The sequence below is a fragment of the Neopelma chrysocephalum genome, unplaced genomic scaffold, assembly GCF_003984885.1.
Source record: "Neopelma chrysocephalum unplaced genomic scaffold, ASM398488v2 Primary Assembly neopelma1_149, whole genome shotgun sequence".
Taxonomy (NCBI): Eukaryota; Metazoa; Chordata; class Aves; order Passeriformes; family Pipridae; genus Neopelma; species Neopelma chrysocephalum.
In genome coordinates this window covers 1276572-1289562 of record NW_020897811.1, presented here as the reverse complement: position 1 = coordinate 1289562, position 12991 = coordinate 1276572, and the positions used below count along the sequence as shown (strand labels likewise).

At 45.0% G+C, this 12991-nt stretch overlaps 1 protein-coding gene across 2 annotated transcripts in view; it reads left to right on the top strand.

Moving 5' to 3' along the window:
* ARHGEF5 (Rho guanine nucleotide exchange factor 5) overlaps nucleotides 1–10512 on the top strand; it is a 35700-nt gene extending 25188 nt beyond the window's left edge. For both annotated transcript variants that reach the window (XM_027701147.1, XM_027701148.1), the window contains exons 6-15: nucleotides 633–793; nucleotides 1632–1784; nucleotides 3170–3299; nucleotides 4635–4709; nucleotides 6454–6543; nucleotides 6856–7010; nucleotides 7678–7839; nucleotides 8200–8270; nucleotides 8607–8711; nucleotides 8911–10512. In XM_027701147.1, the coding sequence (XP_027556948.1) occupies nucleotides 633–793; nucleotides 1632–1784; nucleotides 3170–3299; nucleotides 4635–4709; nucleotides 6454–6543; nucleotides 6856–7010; nucleotides 7678–7839; nucleotides 8200–8270; nucleotides 8607–8711; nucleotides 8911–9065 (1257 nt within the window). In that variant the 3' untranslated portion in view covers nucleotides 9066–10512. The remainder of the gene's footprint in view (nucleotides 1–632; nucleotides 794–1631; nucleotides 1785–3169; nucleotides 3300–4634; nucleotides 4710–6453; nucleotides 6544–6855; nucleotides 7011–7677; nucleotides 7840–8199; nucleotides 8271–8606; nucleotides 8712–8910) is intronic.
* The last annotated feature ends 2479 nt before the right edge of the window (nucleotides 10513–12991 follow it).

Genomic DNA, 12991 nt, shown 5'->3' with positions numbered 1-12991 from the left:
AGTAACTTCAGGGAAACAGACATGGGGAAATGGGAACAAGATTAAGAGTTTTGAGCATGTTCAATGCAAAAGAGCATATAAAAGTAGACTTGCAGCATTCTCCCACACATAAACTCTTGAGAGATGTTAATAAACCTACAGTAAATTGTATTTGGTAGAGTGTGAGCTTACAAAATTGACCTGTGTGAGCTGCAGGGCTGAGAGGGAATAGGAAGATGTGTGGGTTCAGCAAAATGGTGTAGAGAAACTGGGTAAGGAAAATGAGAGGAACTGAGCAGTGGATGGGAGGACACAGAGAAAGAGGTGAAAACAACAGTATGGCAGATATGATGGAGAAAAACATGGATGGTACAGATGCTGGACTTCATGGGAGCATGTAAAATAGGGAACCTTGTGGAAGTGGTGTTAAGGGGGGATAAAATGAGAGCAAGTTTTTTTTTAAGTCATGCCACAAGTCTGTTTTGTAAAGAAGGACTATATGTAATGGCACACTTGCCTTTGATTTCTAAAGCCTCTCTTCTGTAATCACATGCTGGGAGGTTTTCTTGCTTTTCCCCAGTCTCCTCCCCGTAAGATTCCTCACAGACTTGTGCAGTCTACTGATGCTTTGCTCCCTTATTTTATCTCCCAAGGCCAAGTTTGAGTTGATAATATCTGAGGCTTCCTACCTGCGCAGTTTGAATGTGGCAGTGGATCACTTCCAGCGATCAGCAGAGCTCCAGGCCATGCTCACCAACCAGGAGCGCCAGTGGCTTTTCTCCCGCCTCTCCGACGTGCGCGATGTCAGCGCCAGGTGAGATGTGGCCCTTTGCTTCCAGGACCAGTAGGCACGGGATGCTTCCCAGCATTTCCATCAGTAACATTTCTCACTCCTCCCCTGTGTGTTCACTGACCTTCAGGGCAGATACACACACAGCACTTTGTGATGACATAACAGCACTGCCTTGAAAGGAACATTTGCCTTTTCTGGTGATGTAAATCCTGGTGTTGAGTCCCAGATATTGTGGCTCAGCGGTGCACAGAGATCAAAATGTTCAAAATGGTACCCACGTGCCATTGGCTTCAGCTGTAATTAAACTTGACTAAGCAGACCCTGACAAATACAAGACAAAAGAGGCAGCTGCATGAGCCCTGACCAAAAAAAAAATAAAGGGGGGGGGAAACCTAAGTTACAGCCATCACTTGACAGAAACTAATGTGAATCAATTGAGCATAAGTCATGAAAATGTGGACATGACCCCACATGCAAGGAATCCTGTATGTTGTAGGATTCTGTTCTGCTTTTCCTCCTGCAAGGCTCAGCTTGGCATATCACTAAGCTAGTAAGGGTTGCTGCTACCTTTTTCCATTCTACCAGTGGGATTATTCTGGTGAGGTCTTAATTTTCAGTTGGTTGCTGGCCATGTGTTAGAAGAATGAGCTCTCAAGAATAGAGGGCTTTGGCCTCTGCTTTTTCCTTGCTGACTCCAAGCCCTAAATAGTCATTGTCTACAGACATTGTGCTCTCCAGAAGTACAAAGCTATCTCGTTCTTACATATGGGCTGCCAGGGTTTTGGAGGCCATTCCTGCTTTACTTCAGTGACACTGATATTTCCCTCTCCTTTCATGCCACCACATCCATGTGCTGCAGTTTCCTCTTTGACTTGGAGGAGAAGTTTGAGGAGGACATGTTTACCTTCCACGTGTGCGACGTGGCCCTGAAACATGCCCCGGACTTCCGCAGGGTGTATCTTCCATATGTAACAAACCAGACATACCAGGAGCAAACCTTCCAGCGGTTACTGTAAGTTTTCTCTTTTGTTGCACCCTTCTCCCCTCTCACTTCCTTAAATATTCACTCTTTCCAAAGATGGGGAACACTGCAGGTACTGGCTATTGACTACAGGCTGCTCTCACCACACCCCCAGAAGGACAGGGAGGGACCTTCTTCCCTTCAGTGGCATTTGGGATAGCAGGACAGAGCTGCTGCAGGCTCTTCTCTTGTAGCATTGGAGAGGAAAAGAATAATATGTGATCCAGCTGCAGGCTGTTCTCTGTCTGCCCTCTGCTGAAGAGAGCAAAAATGACTGTTCTGGATAATGGTTTTCAGTCTGTGGTTTCCAGACTATTAAGAACCAGAAAGTGATAATTTTATGTGAAACTTCCAACCTCAACCACTCTGTGATTCTTTAACAGAAAGACTATGGTTGCTGTCAGTAAGTTTAAGCCAGCTATCCAGGGGTCTTTAAAATGGATTGAAAATCCTGGGGCCAGAGAACACCATCAGGCTCTCTTGCTTTGGGTGATGGAGTGGAACATCTCCCACCCTCCTCTTGTGTACCCAGTGAGTGGCACAGCCAGTCATTAATCAAGCATGGGCCTGGTCCTGGGTAAGGTTTCCTTGCCACTTCTGCACTGCTTCCCTTCATAACCACCCAATTCCACTGAAGCTACAGTGATTCCAGGAGAAGGCAGTGTTCCCAACAGCCTCTTCAGGCATGGTCTCTGGGTGCTGCTGCCTGGGAGAGATCCAGTCTCACAACTGATTCCCTTCAGGGAAGGCTCAGTTCCACACATAAAGGACCTCCAAGATATTGTCCAGGACAATGACTACTGGACCTACAACCTTTTTCCCCAGCTCTTCAAGGATATGGGCTTGGCTGTTCAGGAGGCTGGTACCACTCTAATACCTTTAGTGATTTAACTGCTGTTGCCCAACATGGACAACTGGAAGGCAGTGGCTGTGTCTAGGAATGTAAGAGAGATGTTAAGGGAGGAAGGCAGCTCCCCTCAAGAGTAGCAAGGAATGGGAAGCAGCTGTTTCCAGACCCTGAACACAGCCCCTGAAGCTGAATCACTCAGTGTAAGGAAAGAATACAAACCACCACTGTCTCCATGAAAGGTGTAGTACTGATAGAAGGAATTGAAATGTAGATGTCACTCCTGCCTTTTATTCCAGAGGGCTGTGACAGAAAGAGGAAAGATATAGTAACAGCTGTACTGCCATCCTGTAGCTTTTACAAACCCACACTTGCTCTTCATCAGAGTGGTGCAGTCTCTTGACATCTCTTGCCCCAGGAACAAACCCTGACTGTTGGGAGCTCTCCAACATTCACTGAAATCTGATACTAAGGAGGTTATTTATTTACTCTGATGCCTGGATGTCTTTTTTCTTTACCACTCCCACAGAAATGGAAATGCAGGGTTCCAGCAAGTCCTGGAGAGACTGGAAAGTGATCCAGTATGCCAGCGCCTCTCACTTAAATCCTTCCTTATCCTCCCTTTCCAGCGCATCACTCGACTCAAGCTCCTCCTACAGGTAACTGTGGGCATTCTCTGCTTTCCCTCAGGTTTTCCTCGGGTTTCCACCAAGTTTCCCTCAAGCTATGTCTAGGAGCAGCTGAGGGAGCTGGGGAGGCTCAAGTCTGGAGAAAAGGAGGCTCGGGGGGACCTTCTCACTCTCTACAACTATCTGGAAGGAGGTTGTAGCCAGCTGGGGGTCAGGCTCTGCTCCCGGGTAACAAGTGACAGGATGAAACAGCCTCAAGCTGTGCCAGGGGAGGTTCAGGTTGGACATCAAGAGGAATTTCATCATGGAAAGAGTGATCAAGCATTGGAATGGGCTGCCCAGGGAGGTGGTGGAGTCCCCGTCCCTGGAGGTGTTCAAGAAACGACTCAGTGCTCTGGTCTAGTTGAGAAGGTCTAAGGTTGGACTCAATCCTGGAGGTCTTTTCCACCCTTGATGATTCTGTGCTTCTAAGCTGATCCTTTGTCAAGTCTGAAAGTCACATAAACACGAGGTGGCTCCAAGCACCGGGTGGAAACACTGCACACTGCCCTTCATGTTGCATCTGTGCCAAGTTTGGCAAGAGGCTCTAAAGCCACTCTGTTGTGTGCTTTGTGAATATGCCTTTGCAAAAGCAAACCCATGTGTCATGGTACAAGTGCCTGCTGTGCACTAGGCCAGCACCACGAGCTGGATATGTGCACATATTGGATATGCCTGCACGAAGCAGTGCAGTTTGTATATTGTTTAGGACTGGGTTGCAGCACTACTTAATTTGTACTCCAATAAATAATGTATGGAGTCTTCTCAGGACATGTTGATTTACATCTTATTGAGCTTTTTTGGCTTTCTGCTAAAAAAACAAAGAGAGGGCTCCTTGGCTGCCCTCTGGAAGGCAGCCTGTCTCTCCTCTTTGCCTGCCATGCTGACTAATAGGAGCCTTCCAGACAGGGAACCAGCAAGTCCCTAATCAATTAATTTTGAGCTCTTTCTATGAAATTCTTTTTTTCTATTTGAGCCTCTTTTTAACAAGAGAAAAGGACAATTCTGTATTAACAGGAGAAAAGGACAATTCTGTGCATAAAAACCATTTGTGCTCGAGTTGGTGGTTGCTTCCTATGCCATGTAACTTCTATGTGATAGTTAATACAGTTTAGTTTTTCAGGAATATCCTGTTAAATGTGACTTACCAGTGACATTCTGCATCTCGAATTTTTGGCCTTGTTACCTCCACATGTCATAACCTACTTCTGCTTTAGTTTCCCTTGAGGCTGCTATCTTGGTGTTCCCTTATTTCTCCTACACTTCACTGATACTTAGGTCCAGCTTTCCCTGTGTGAATTATGAAAAGCATCTTTTCTCACACAGAATATCCTGAAAAGAACTCGGCCTGGGTCTGAGGAGGAAGTGCAAGCAACACAGGCCTACGATGCACTTGAAAAGGTAAGGCTGCCAACCCTTCCTGCAGCCCTGCAGAAAGGGCTCTGGTGGCTTTGGTTGATGGTACCAATAATACAAGTCAAAAATTTTGGGCTCAGCAGTAAAAATGTTAGAATTTGTCCAAGGGAGGGCGGCAAAGGTGGTGAAAGAACTAAGAGGGCAAGACTTAGGAGGAGCGACAGGACACTAGGCTTGTTCAGCTCAGAGGAGGCTGAGGGTGACCTCAATGCTGTCTACAACCTCCTCACGACAGGGAGAGGAGAGGGATGTGCTGGTCTCTTCTCTCTGGATGCAAGGGAACGGCTTAACGCTGTGTCACGGGAAATTCAGATTGGATATTTAGATAAAGTTCTTTACAGAGAGGGTGGTAAGCACTGGAACAAGCTCACCAGGTCATGGTCCCAAGCCTGATTGTGTGCAAAAGGTGTTTGGGCAACATTCTTAGATACATGGTTTAACTTGCAGTTTGCCTTGTGTAGAGTCAGGAATCGGACTCGATGATCCTCACGGGTTCCTTGAGGATATTCTGTGACTCTTTGCAGCATCACACAGATATGGCCCAGTCCTTTTAATTAATCCTCCCCCTTGCTGAGGGCCCGTGTCATTGATCCTCACACATAACAAATTAGTGTGTTCATGTGCAGTGGTAGCTGTGAGCAGAAAACACTGAAGCAGGAGTCAGCTGGGATGCAGCTGGACTGGCGCCAGCGATACCAAACTACTTTTTTCAGGACTCACTTTTTCCAGTCTCCTAACCAGCCCTTTGTGTTCCTTACCTTTGTCTCTAATTAATGATCAACTCCCATCCTAGCCCTTGCAAGAAAATCCTTCTTTAAATAAAAACAGGGCATTGCTCTGTCACGTCCCTTCTTCCGTCCTGTTTATTACAGAGGCAAGATTTAAAGTCTTCTGGGACAACTTGTTAGCTAAAATTTGTACAGCATCATGCAATGCATGCCTCTAGTGTTCCCCCCCCAGTATCCCAAAGTTAAAGCAAAGCTTGCCACAGAGATTTCATCTAAAGAATATCTTCCTTAAGAAAGAAGGGTGATCACTGTAGGTATAGAGAGGCTTAGAATGCTCACCTGGAAAAATACTCACTCTGCTCTGCACTGCTGCAGCCTCACCTCGAGTCCTGTGGGCAGTTTAAGGTGACACAGTACAAGAAGAATCTAAAGCTATCAGAGTGTCCAAAGAAGGGCCACGAAGATGGTGAAGGGCCTGGAGGGGAAGCCATCTGAGGAGTGGCTGAGGTCACTTGGCTTGTTCAGCTGGAGAAGAGGAGGCTGAGGGGAGACCTCACAGCATCTGCAGCTTCCTCACGAGGGGCAGTGAAGGGGCAGGCACTGATCTCTGCTCTGTGAGGATGCGAGGGAACGGCTGGAGCTGTGTCAGGGGAGGGTTAGGTTGGATATTGGGAAGAGTTTCTTCACCCAGAGGATGGTTGGGTACTGGAACCCAGAGCAGTGGTCATGGCCCCAAGCCTGCCAGAGTTCAGGAAGTGTTTGGACAACGCTGTCAGACACATGATGGGATTCTTGGGGTGCTGTGTGCAGGGCCAGGAGTTGGAGTCCATCCTTGTGGGTCCCTTCAAACTCAGCATATTCTGTGATTCTATTCTATACTTCTTTTGCAGGAGGATGCCTAAGGGATTGTCATTTATGCTGACTCCTGAGGGCTGGGAGTAGTACTGATCCCACCAGGCAATTCTGCTCCCACCTCACTGATGGTCTCTTTTCCTCTGCAGCTCATCAAGGACTGCAATGAAAATGTCCAGCGCATGAAGAGCACTGAAGAGCTGATCTACCTCAGCCAGAAGATTGAATTTGAGTGCAAGGTGAGCTCATACATTCCTTGGGCCTTGCTGCAGCCTAATGTATTTTCTGCCTTTCCTCACAAAGCCACTTGCACTTTCTCTTTGTTCTCCTCTCCGATATACACAGAACTGTTGAACCAGCTCTTCATCAGTGCTTCCCTGATCCAATCACTCATGCCAACCTTCAAATAAAGGTGCCTACCATGACTTGCACCTCTCCAGCTGGCGTGTTGAAACATTTCCTCGAGAGAAAGGCAAAAATGGAAATCCAAAGCTCACGGACACTCATTTGCTTGTACGTGTTTGATGTAAACGTTCATTTCTGTCCTGCAGATATTCCCACTCATCTCACAGTCGAGGAGACTTGTGAAGTGTGGTGAGTTGACAGCACTGGACTTCAACAACCTAAGTACAAAATGGAAAGTCACCACCCGGCCCATCTACCTACACCTTTTCAATGACTGCCTGCTCCTGTCTCGGCCGAAGGAGTGAGTGCTTCAACACAATTCTTGCTGCCCCTTCTCATACCTGTCTCTTTTGGGGTCTGTGCTTTGGTGACAGAGTCCTTTCCCTCTGCCTGCCAGCAAGTGGCAGCCTTTGTCAAGTCACTCTCCTATCCCAACCTGATGTGAGTATCATGCAAGTATGTGGAAATTGATAGTCCCAACTCTTAATGACAACATATGATAATATAAAAAGATAGCTTGTGGTCCCTAGTGCAACACTTCTATTCTGCCTTTCCATCTCTGTAATGTGAAACACTTTAATAATAACCATTTATTCTAGTTTTACTTGGTAAATGATTTCTTCCTACAGGACAGTATGAAGACTAGTGAATGTGCAAATCACTGGTTTGTCATGAGAGTTGTTTCACTCTGCTGGGGGTTTAGGGGTGGTGGTTTTGCTTCTAAGCTGTAAGATACCAAATTAAATTCGGACAGGACAGAGCTTATTATTTTTATCCTTTTCATTAAATCCCCTCTTCTCTGGCCTTCTGAGACTTACAGCAAGAATAACACTTGACGTGTCTGAGGCAAATGAAGACTCGTTAAAAGCTTTTTACTCTCCCGACCTCACAAAATAACATGGACTCGCTTTGTAACCCTCATCACCTTAAAACTCACAGCTTGTTCTGCTCCTCCTCTTTCCCTGCAGGGGTGGACGTTTCGTCGTGTTCGACCACGCCGCTTTCTCAGATGTGCGTGGGGAGAAGTGTGAGATGAAACTCCACGGAGCAAACAAAAACGTTTTCCGTCTCTTCCTGCTTCAGAATTACCAGGGAAAGAGAGTGGAGTTTTTGTTTCGGACAGAGACACAGTAAGAGCTCAAGGTTACCCTCAGTATATCCCGTTACCAGACACCTCCTAGGAGCCTGATGATTGTCCCTCAGCTACACAAATGCTGACATACCAAATGCAGCTGCTGAGCAGAGGTCTTGAAAAACATCCTCTTGCTATAACTATTTCCTTATGAAGCACCTTCCTTCTCTCTCATCACAACTGCTCATGCAATACTTCCACATTATGCCATACCAAAAATGGGAATTTTTGCCTTTTCCCACCCCCTTTCTCCACTTCCCCAGGGCACCCCCTGAAGCCCCTCCTGTAAGCAAACACCCCCTCCCATGTCAGTCACCAGACTGCTGTCCCTCACATTGAATCCTGTGATGTTTTCCAGCAGTGAGAAGCTGAGGTGGATCTCTGCTTTGGCTCCTCCGCGGGGAGAACCGGACCTCCTGGAATGCCCTGGTGAGTCTGCTCTGCTGCTCCAGCAATGGGGATGGGCTGGCTCAGAGGAGTCACAGCCACGGTGAGGTGGAACATCCCAGAATGATTCCAAGGCACAATACTTGAGGTTTTTTTGTAAATAAAGAAGATACTCGTGGGTTTTCCCTCAGTGCCAGGTTGTGCCAGTTATTTTACCTATTTTGACTCCTCATATTACGTGAAGGCCTGTATTGTCCCTTCCAGTTCTCTGCCCTTCAGTGTTTGGGCAGTATCCTGTTCCCCACCTCCTCTGTATCTGATGCACACAGGTTTATTGTTGCTTTCTCCTACACCAGTATGATCTTTCCTCCCCTTTAGATGCACCACAGGTTCAATGCATAAAGACTTACAAGGCTCGGGAAAATGATGAGCTGGCTTTGGAGAAGGCAGATATCATCATGGTCATGCAGTACAGCAACGATGGTGAGCAGAATGAGCAATGGCTGTCTTAAAGTGTTGGATTGAGAGGACAAGGAGACTCGTCATTAGGATGCTTTGTTTGGAAGCTGAAAGGGGATCTCCTCTTTTGCTCTTAGGGCCTTGTCAGAGGGGGCTTTTGGGGAAGAATGGAAATAAAATTGTGATTCTTTCGCCTCATGTTCTGTTTCTCCCCACACCACAGGATGGATGGAAGGGGTAAAACTTTCAGACCGGGAGAGAGGCTGGTTCCCCACAGAACACGTGGAGAACATCTCCAGCAAACATGTGCGGCAGAAGAACCTGAAGGAGGAGCAACGTGTGAAGAATGCCAAGCAGCAGGTCTTCTGCAAGAAATAAAGACTCTGTTTGGACCTGTACAGTCTCCCTGCCATGGGGAAGCCATGTTTTTTCTATTGTGCCTCAGAAGAAATGCCTCTGCAAAGAGCATAATACAGCACTTTGACAGAACCAGGTGCTTTTTGCCAAAGAAAGCGGGAACTCAATCAGGAAAAATCACTCACTTCCTCTGTGTCAGCAGGACTATGGCAGCAGGAAGAGGAGTAAAGGTTGCATGTATTGCTTGCTTTGTGGTAGTAGGGAGGGACTTAAATCGGACAGAGGTCCGGGATCTGGACTTCTGAAAATATATTCCTGTTTTTGCCACTGACAAGTTGTGGGACCTTATGCAAGTCACTTCAGAGTTCTGCCTCAGTTTTCCCATCTGCGAAATGGGGGGAAGCTCACCTACCTCACTGCATGGTGTGAGGCTAAATTCACTAGTATTAGCAGACTAAGAGCTTTGAGCTCCTGAGAAGGAAGGTGCTAAGTGCGAAGCACAAGAGTTCAGAAGAGTTTTCTATTTGAATAGCCTCTTGATATTCTTCATGGTGTTGATCTCCATAGTGTAATTTCCACTTAGAACAATTTATGTGTTTGATCATGCAGGTCTACTGGGGTTTAGATAGGCAAATATTTCATGGCACCCAAATTTAACTTGGTCTCAGAGTGCTGTTAAGAGCCCTTGACAGCATGAGAAAATCCACTGGAGTGGAGCAAAGTTTTCAGAAACCATTGTGATGATTTCCCTCACCTTAAGAGGTATCATGCTGAAGAATCTGCTTCACAAAGGTCACCTCTCTTACAAACAAGTGTCCCACTAAGCTGTCTGAAACGACCTTTTTTTTTTTCACTCCGCCTCCCACTCAAAGTAGATCAGTGACTTTTGAGAAAGATTTTTGTTATGTGTTGGTACACGCCCTGTACAGAATTACCATGACTAAGGCACATGCAATGAAGTGGCACTTTCCTGCTGCTCTTACTCTGATCGCTCATGTGGTATTGCATGCACCATTTTGCACACTTAGGGAGAACACTGAGATATTTAGCCACTGTAGATAAAGTCAAAATATGCACCAGGGTCTCTGTTCTTTTTTAGAACTCTCTGGTTTTAAGTCCAGTTTACATGCATTTGTGCAGAACCTGTCTATTTGAGGATATGCCTTCAAGTGTAAAATACTGTTTCTGTGTTAAAAGTGTTTGCGTTCAGCTCAGTCAATGCAAGATCAAGTATAAGAATCAATACAACCAAGGAAAGCAACGTGTAGCCTTCTTGCATTTAATATATTTGAAGAATTAGTTATCTTCATATTTCCAGCTTTCTGTCTCTGTAACATTCTGCCATTTACATTGTATCTAGTATAGCTTATTACAGCCTATTTATATCAATAATTTTAGCTGGATTAAAAAAAAAAAAGAGTTGCTTTTAGTCTTAATAAACTCATGCACTTCTCCAGTTAAAATAAAAAAATCTTTCTGCTTTCCTCATTACTTAGGTTTTCCTCTCAAATGTAAGTAATTCCATATTTACTGAATATACATTCAGTATTTTCATTATTTTTTCCCTTTAGCTGTCCTTTCTAAGTCAGTATGAAGTACAAGCAGCTCTCCTTAGCTGAGGCAGTGAGGAAAACTTGCTTTATTAGCACACCCTACGGTTCTTTGGTGTTATCCCCAGCCCTGAAGCTGCTGCAAGTTCCACAGTGGTGCTGGTCATCCATCTCTCAAGGTAAACTGAAGGGATGAACTACAGAAACTGGGAGTCCAGCCCATGATAGCAGTAACCCAGGAATTATTCAACTGTCTTTTAATCTGTGATCCAGACAACAATCTACCTGCACACTTTCTTTCTCCTAGAAGAACTGAAGCTGGTCCTGAGCTAAGAAACAAAGGAAGCCCTACTTCAAACTAAGTGACACAAGGAGGGTTATCATCCTCAACAAGATCCATGAATGTTCTGATATCCAGAATGCCTGCTTGTCCCAGGCTGGCATTCAGGATCATCAGTGTCTCCACTGGGATACAAAAAACACTGGGTTGGGATCAGTTCAGCACATGTCTGCGTAAGGTTATCCCGTGCAGTCTGAGGTATCCTCATCAGCTTCATCTTGGCTGCCTGTACCAAGGAGAAGGCAGCCACAGATACATCAGAAGTCATCTTGTTAAACATTTCAAAAGTCAAGAATTCTTTTCTCTTTCAACTTTTGCTCTCAAAAAACAAGCAGGCAGATTGCACATTAGAACCTCCCAAGGTGGTATCTATGTTAAATTCTCTATGTTCCTGTTAAAATTTGTGTTGAGATAGGAAACCTGAAGGCTGCTGTTGTGATTGACAGCACTTCTATGCTGTTTAACTAGTTGAATCAAAGGTTAACTTCTTCATGTCACAGGTACAGCCTTCATTTCCTGATGTCAGGCCTTTGTACATTTAGGAACATTGAAAGGTCAGCTTATGCTTCTAATTGCTCATGCCCTGGTTTACTTTGATTTCTTGCATTTCAGATAGGCCTCAACTTCTCACTATTTATTTCAATTTTTAACTCCAGCACCATCCTGCCACCAAAATCCATGTCTGCACTGAAATACTTTTTGAAACTGATTAACATCTCTTTGATTTGTACAAAATCCAACTAGTACAATACCCCTTCCAACTGCGCATTCAGGATCCTGGAATCGAGTTAACAGAGTATCTGCTGTGTCCTATCACAGTCTTCTTTATGAGTCAGGATTTCTCCCTACATTATCTAATGAGGATAACCTGATTTCCCAGAAAATTAGTGTAAAACAGAAGCATAGGGTTTGTCAGACAAGTCCCAATACTTTTCTAGGAAGATCCACAAAGAAGGCAGGGCATAGGAACACTGTGTGAGAGGTGCCAGTGTATCTTCCCCAGGAACCTCTGGAGACTGATACATAGTGTATCCGGACAAAAGAAATTCAGTATTTTTATACTGAAAAAAAAAACCTCAGAGGGCAGTTACACTAATTTATTTTTATGACAAGAACAGCAATGAAGTACAAGTATAAACTACATCTAAACAGTTTTGTTGACAGTCTGAGAAACTCATTGTTTACATCTGAAAATTAAATGTTTTGACTCCTGTCATTTTTCGTATAAAGAAGTATAAAATATATATACATATATATATATATGTGGCTATAAAGAAAAAAAAAGCTCACAGCCCTGGGAATCTGTGTTGGTTCCTCCTCAAGGAAAATAAAAGAAAGCATTCTCCACAGTTCTTACTCCCTTCACAAGTAAAAGCTGACATTAGGACTGGAGTTCAGTAAATAAACACAACCTTGCTTAGAAACAGGAACCTCTAAAGCAGTTAGTAATTTTTATAATTTGCACTTTTATCTAATATTGGAGAGGTCCCGTCCCTTCTGAGTTGTGTTTTGTCAGCTGAATGCTGTTAGCAAACTAATTGCCATTTTAGCCACAATGACATTGCAGCTGGGGGCTGAACCAGGTGCACAGTTAGACTGATGACACTGTCTGCAAAACGCTGGCACATGTTTCAGCTTACACTCCTTTAACGTGGTGAAACTGCTCTCAGGTGAAAGCATCTATAGAAGCAGGACCTTCCAAGCTCTACTGAACCTTGGAACAAAGACAGAAAGTATTAGGGAAACACACAGTAGGAGAATGGTGCCGTGAGAGCAACAAGGTGGTAAGCCAGTAACCATGAGGAGGATGAAGGATGTTCTGTTTTGGTGCATCAGAATGCAGTTAAGCAAAGCTCATTCTTCATGCCAGCACTGTCTTTGCAGACAGTGCCACCCCCATTGATGGAGAACCAGAAGCACTGCTAAATAACTACAGCCAGAGCACATTAAAAAAGGAATATTTCCTGCCAGCCTACTGGAAAAGATTACAGAATCACAGAGTCATTAGGGTTGGAAGGGACCTCTGGAGAGCATCCAGTCCAACCCCCTGCCAATGG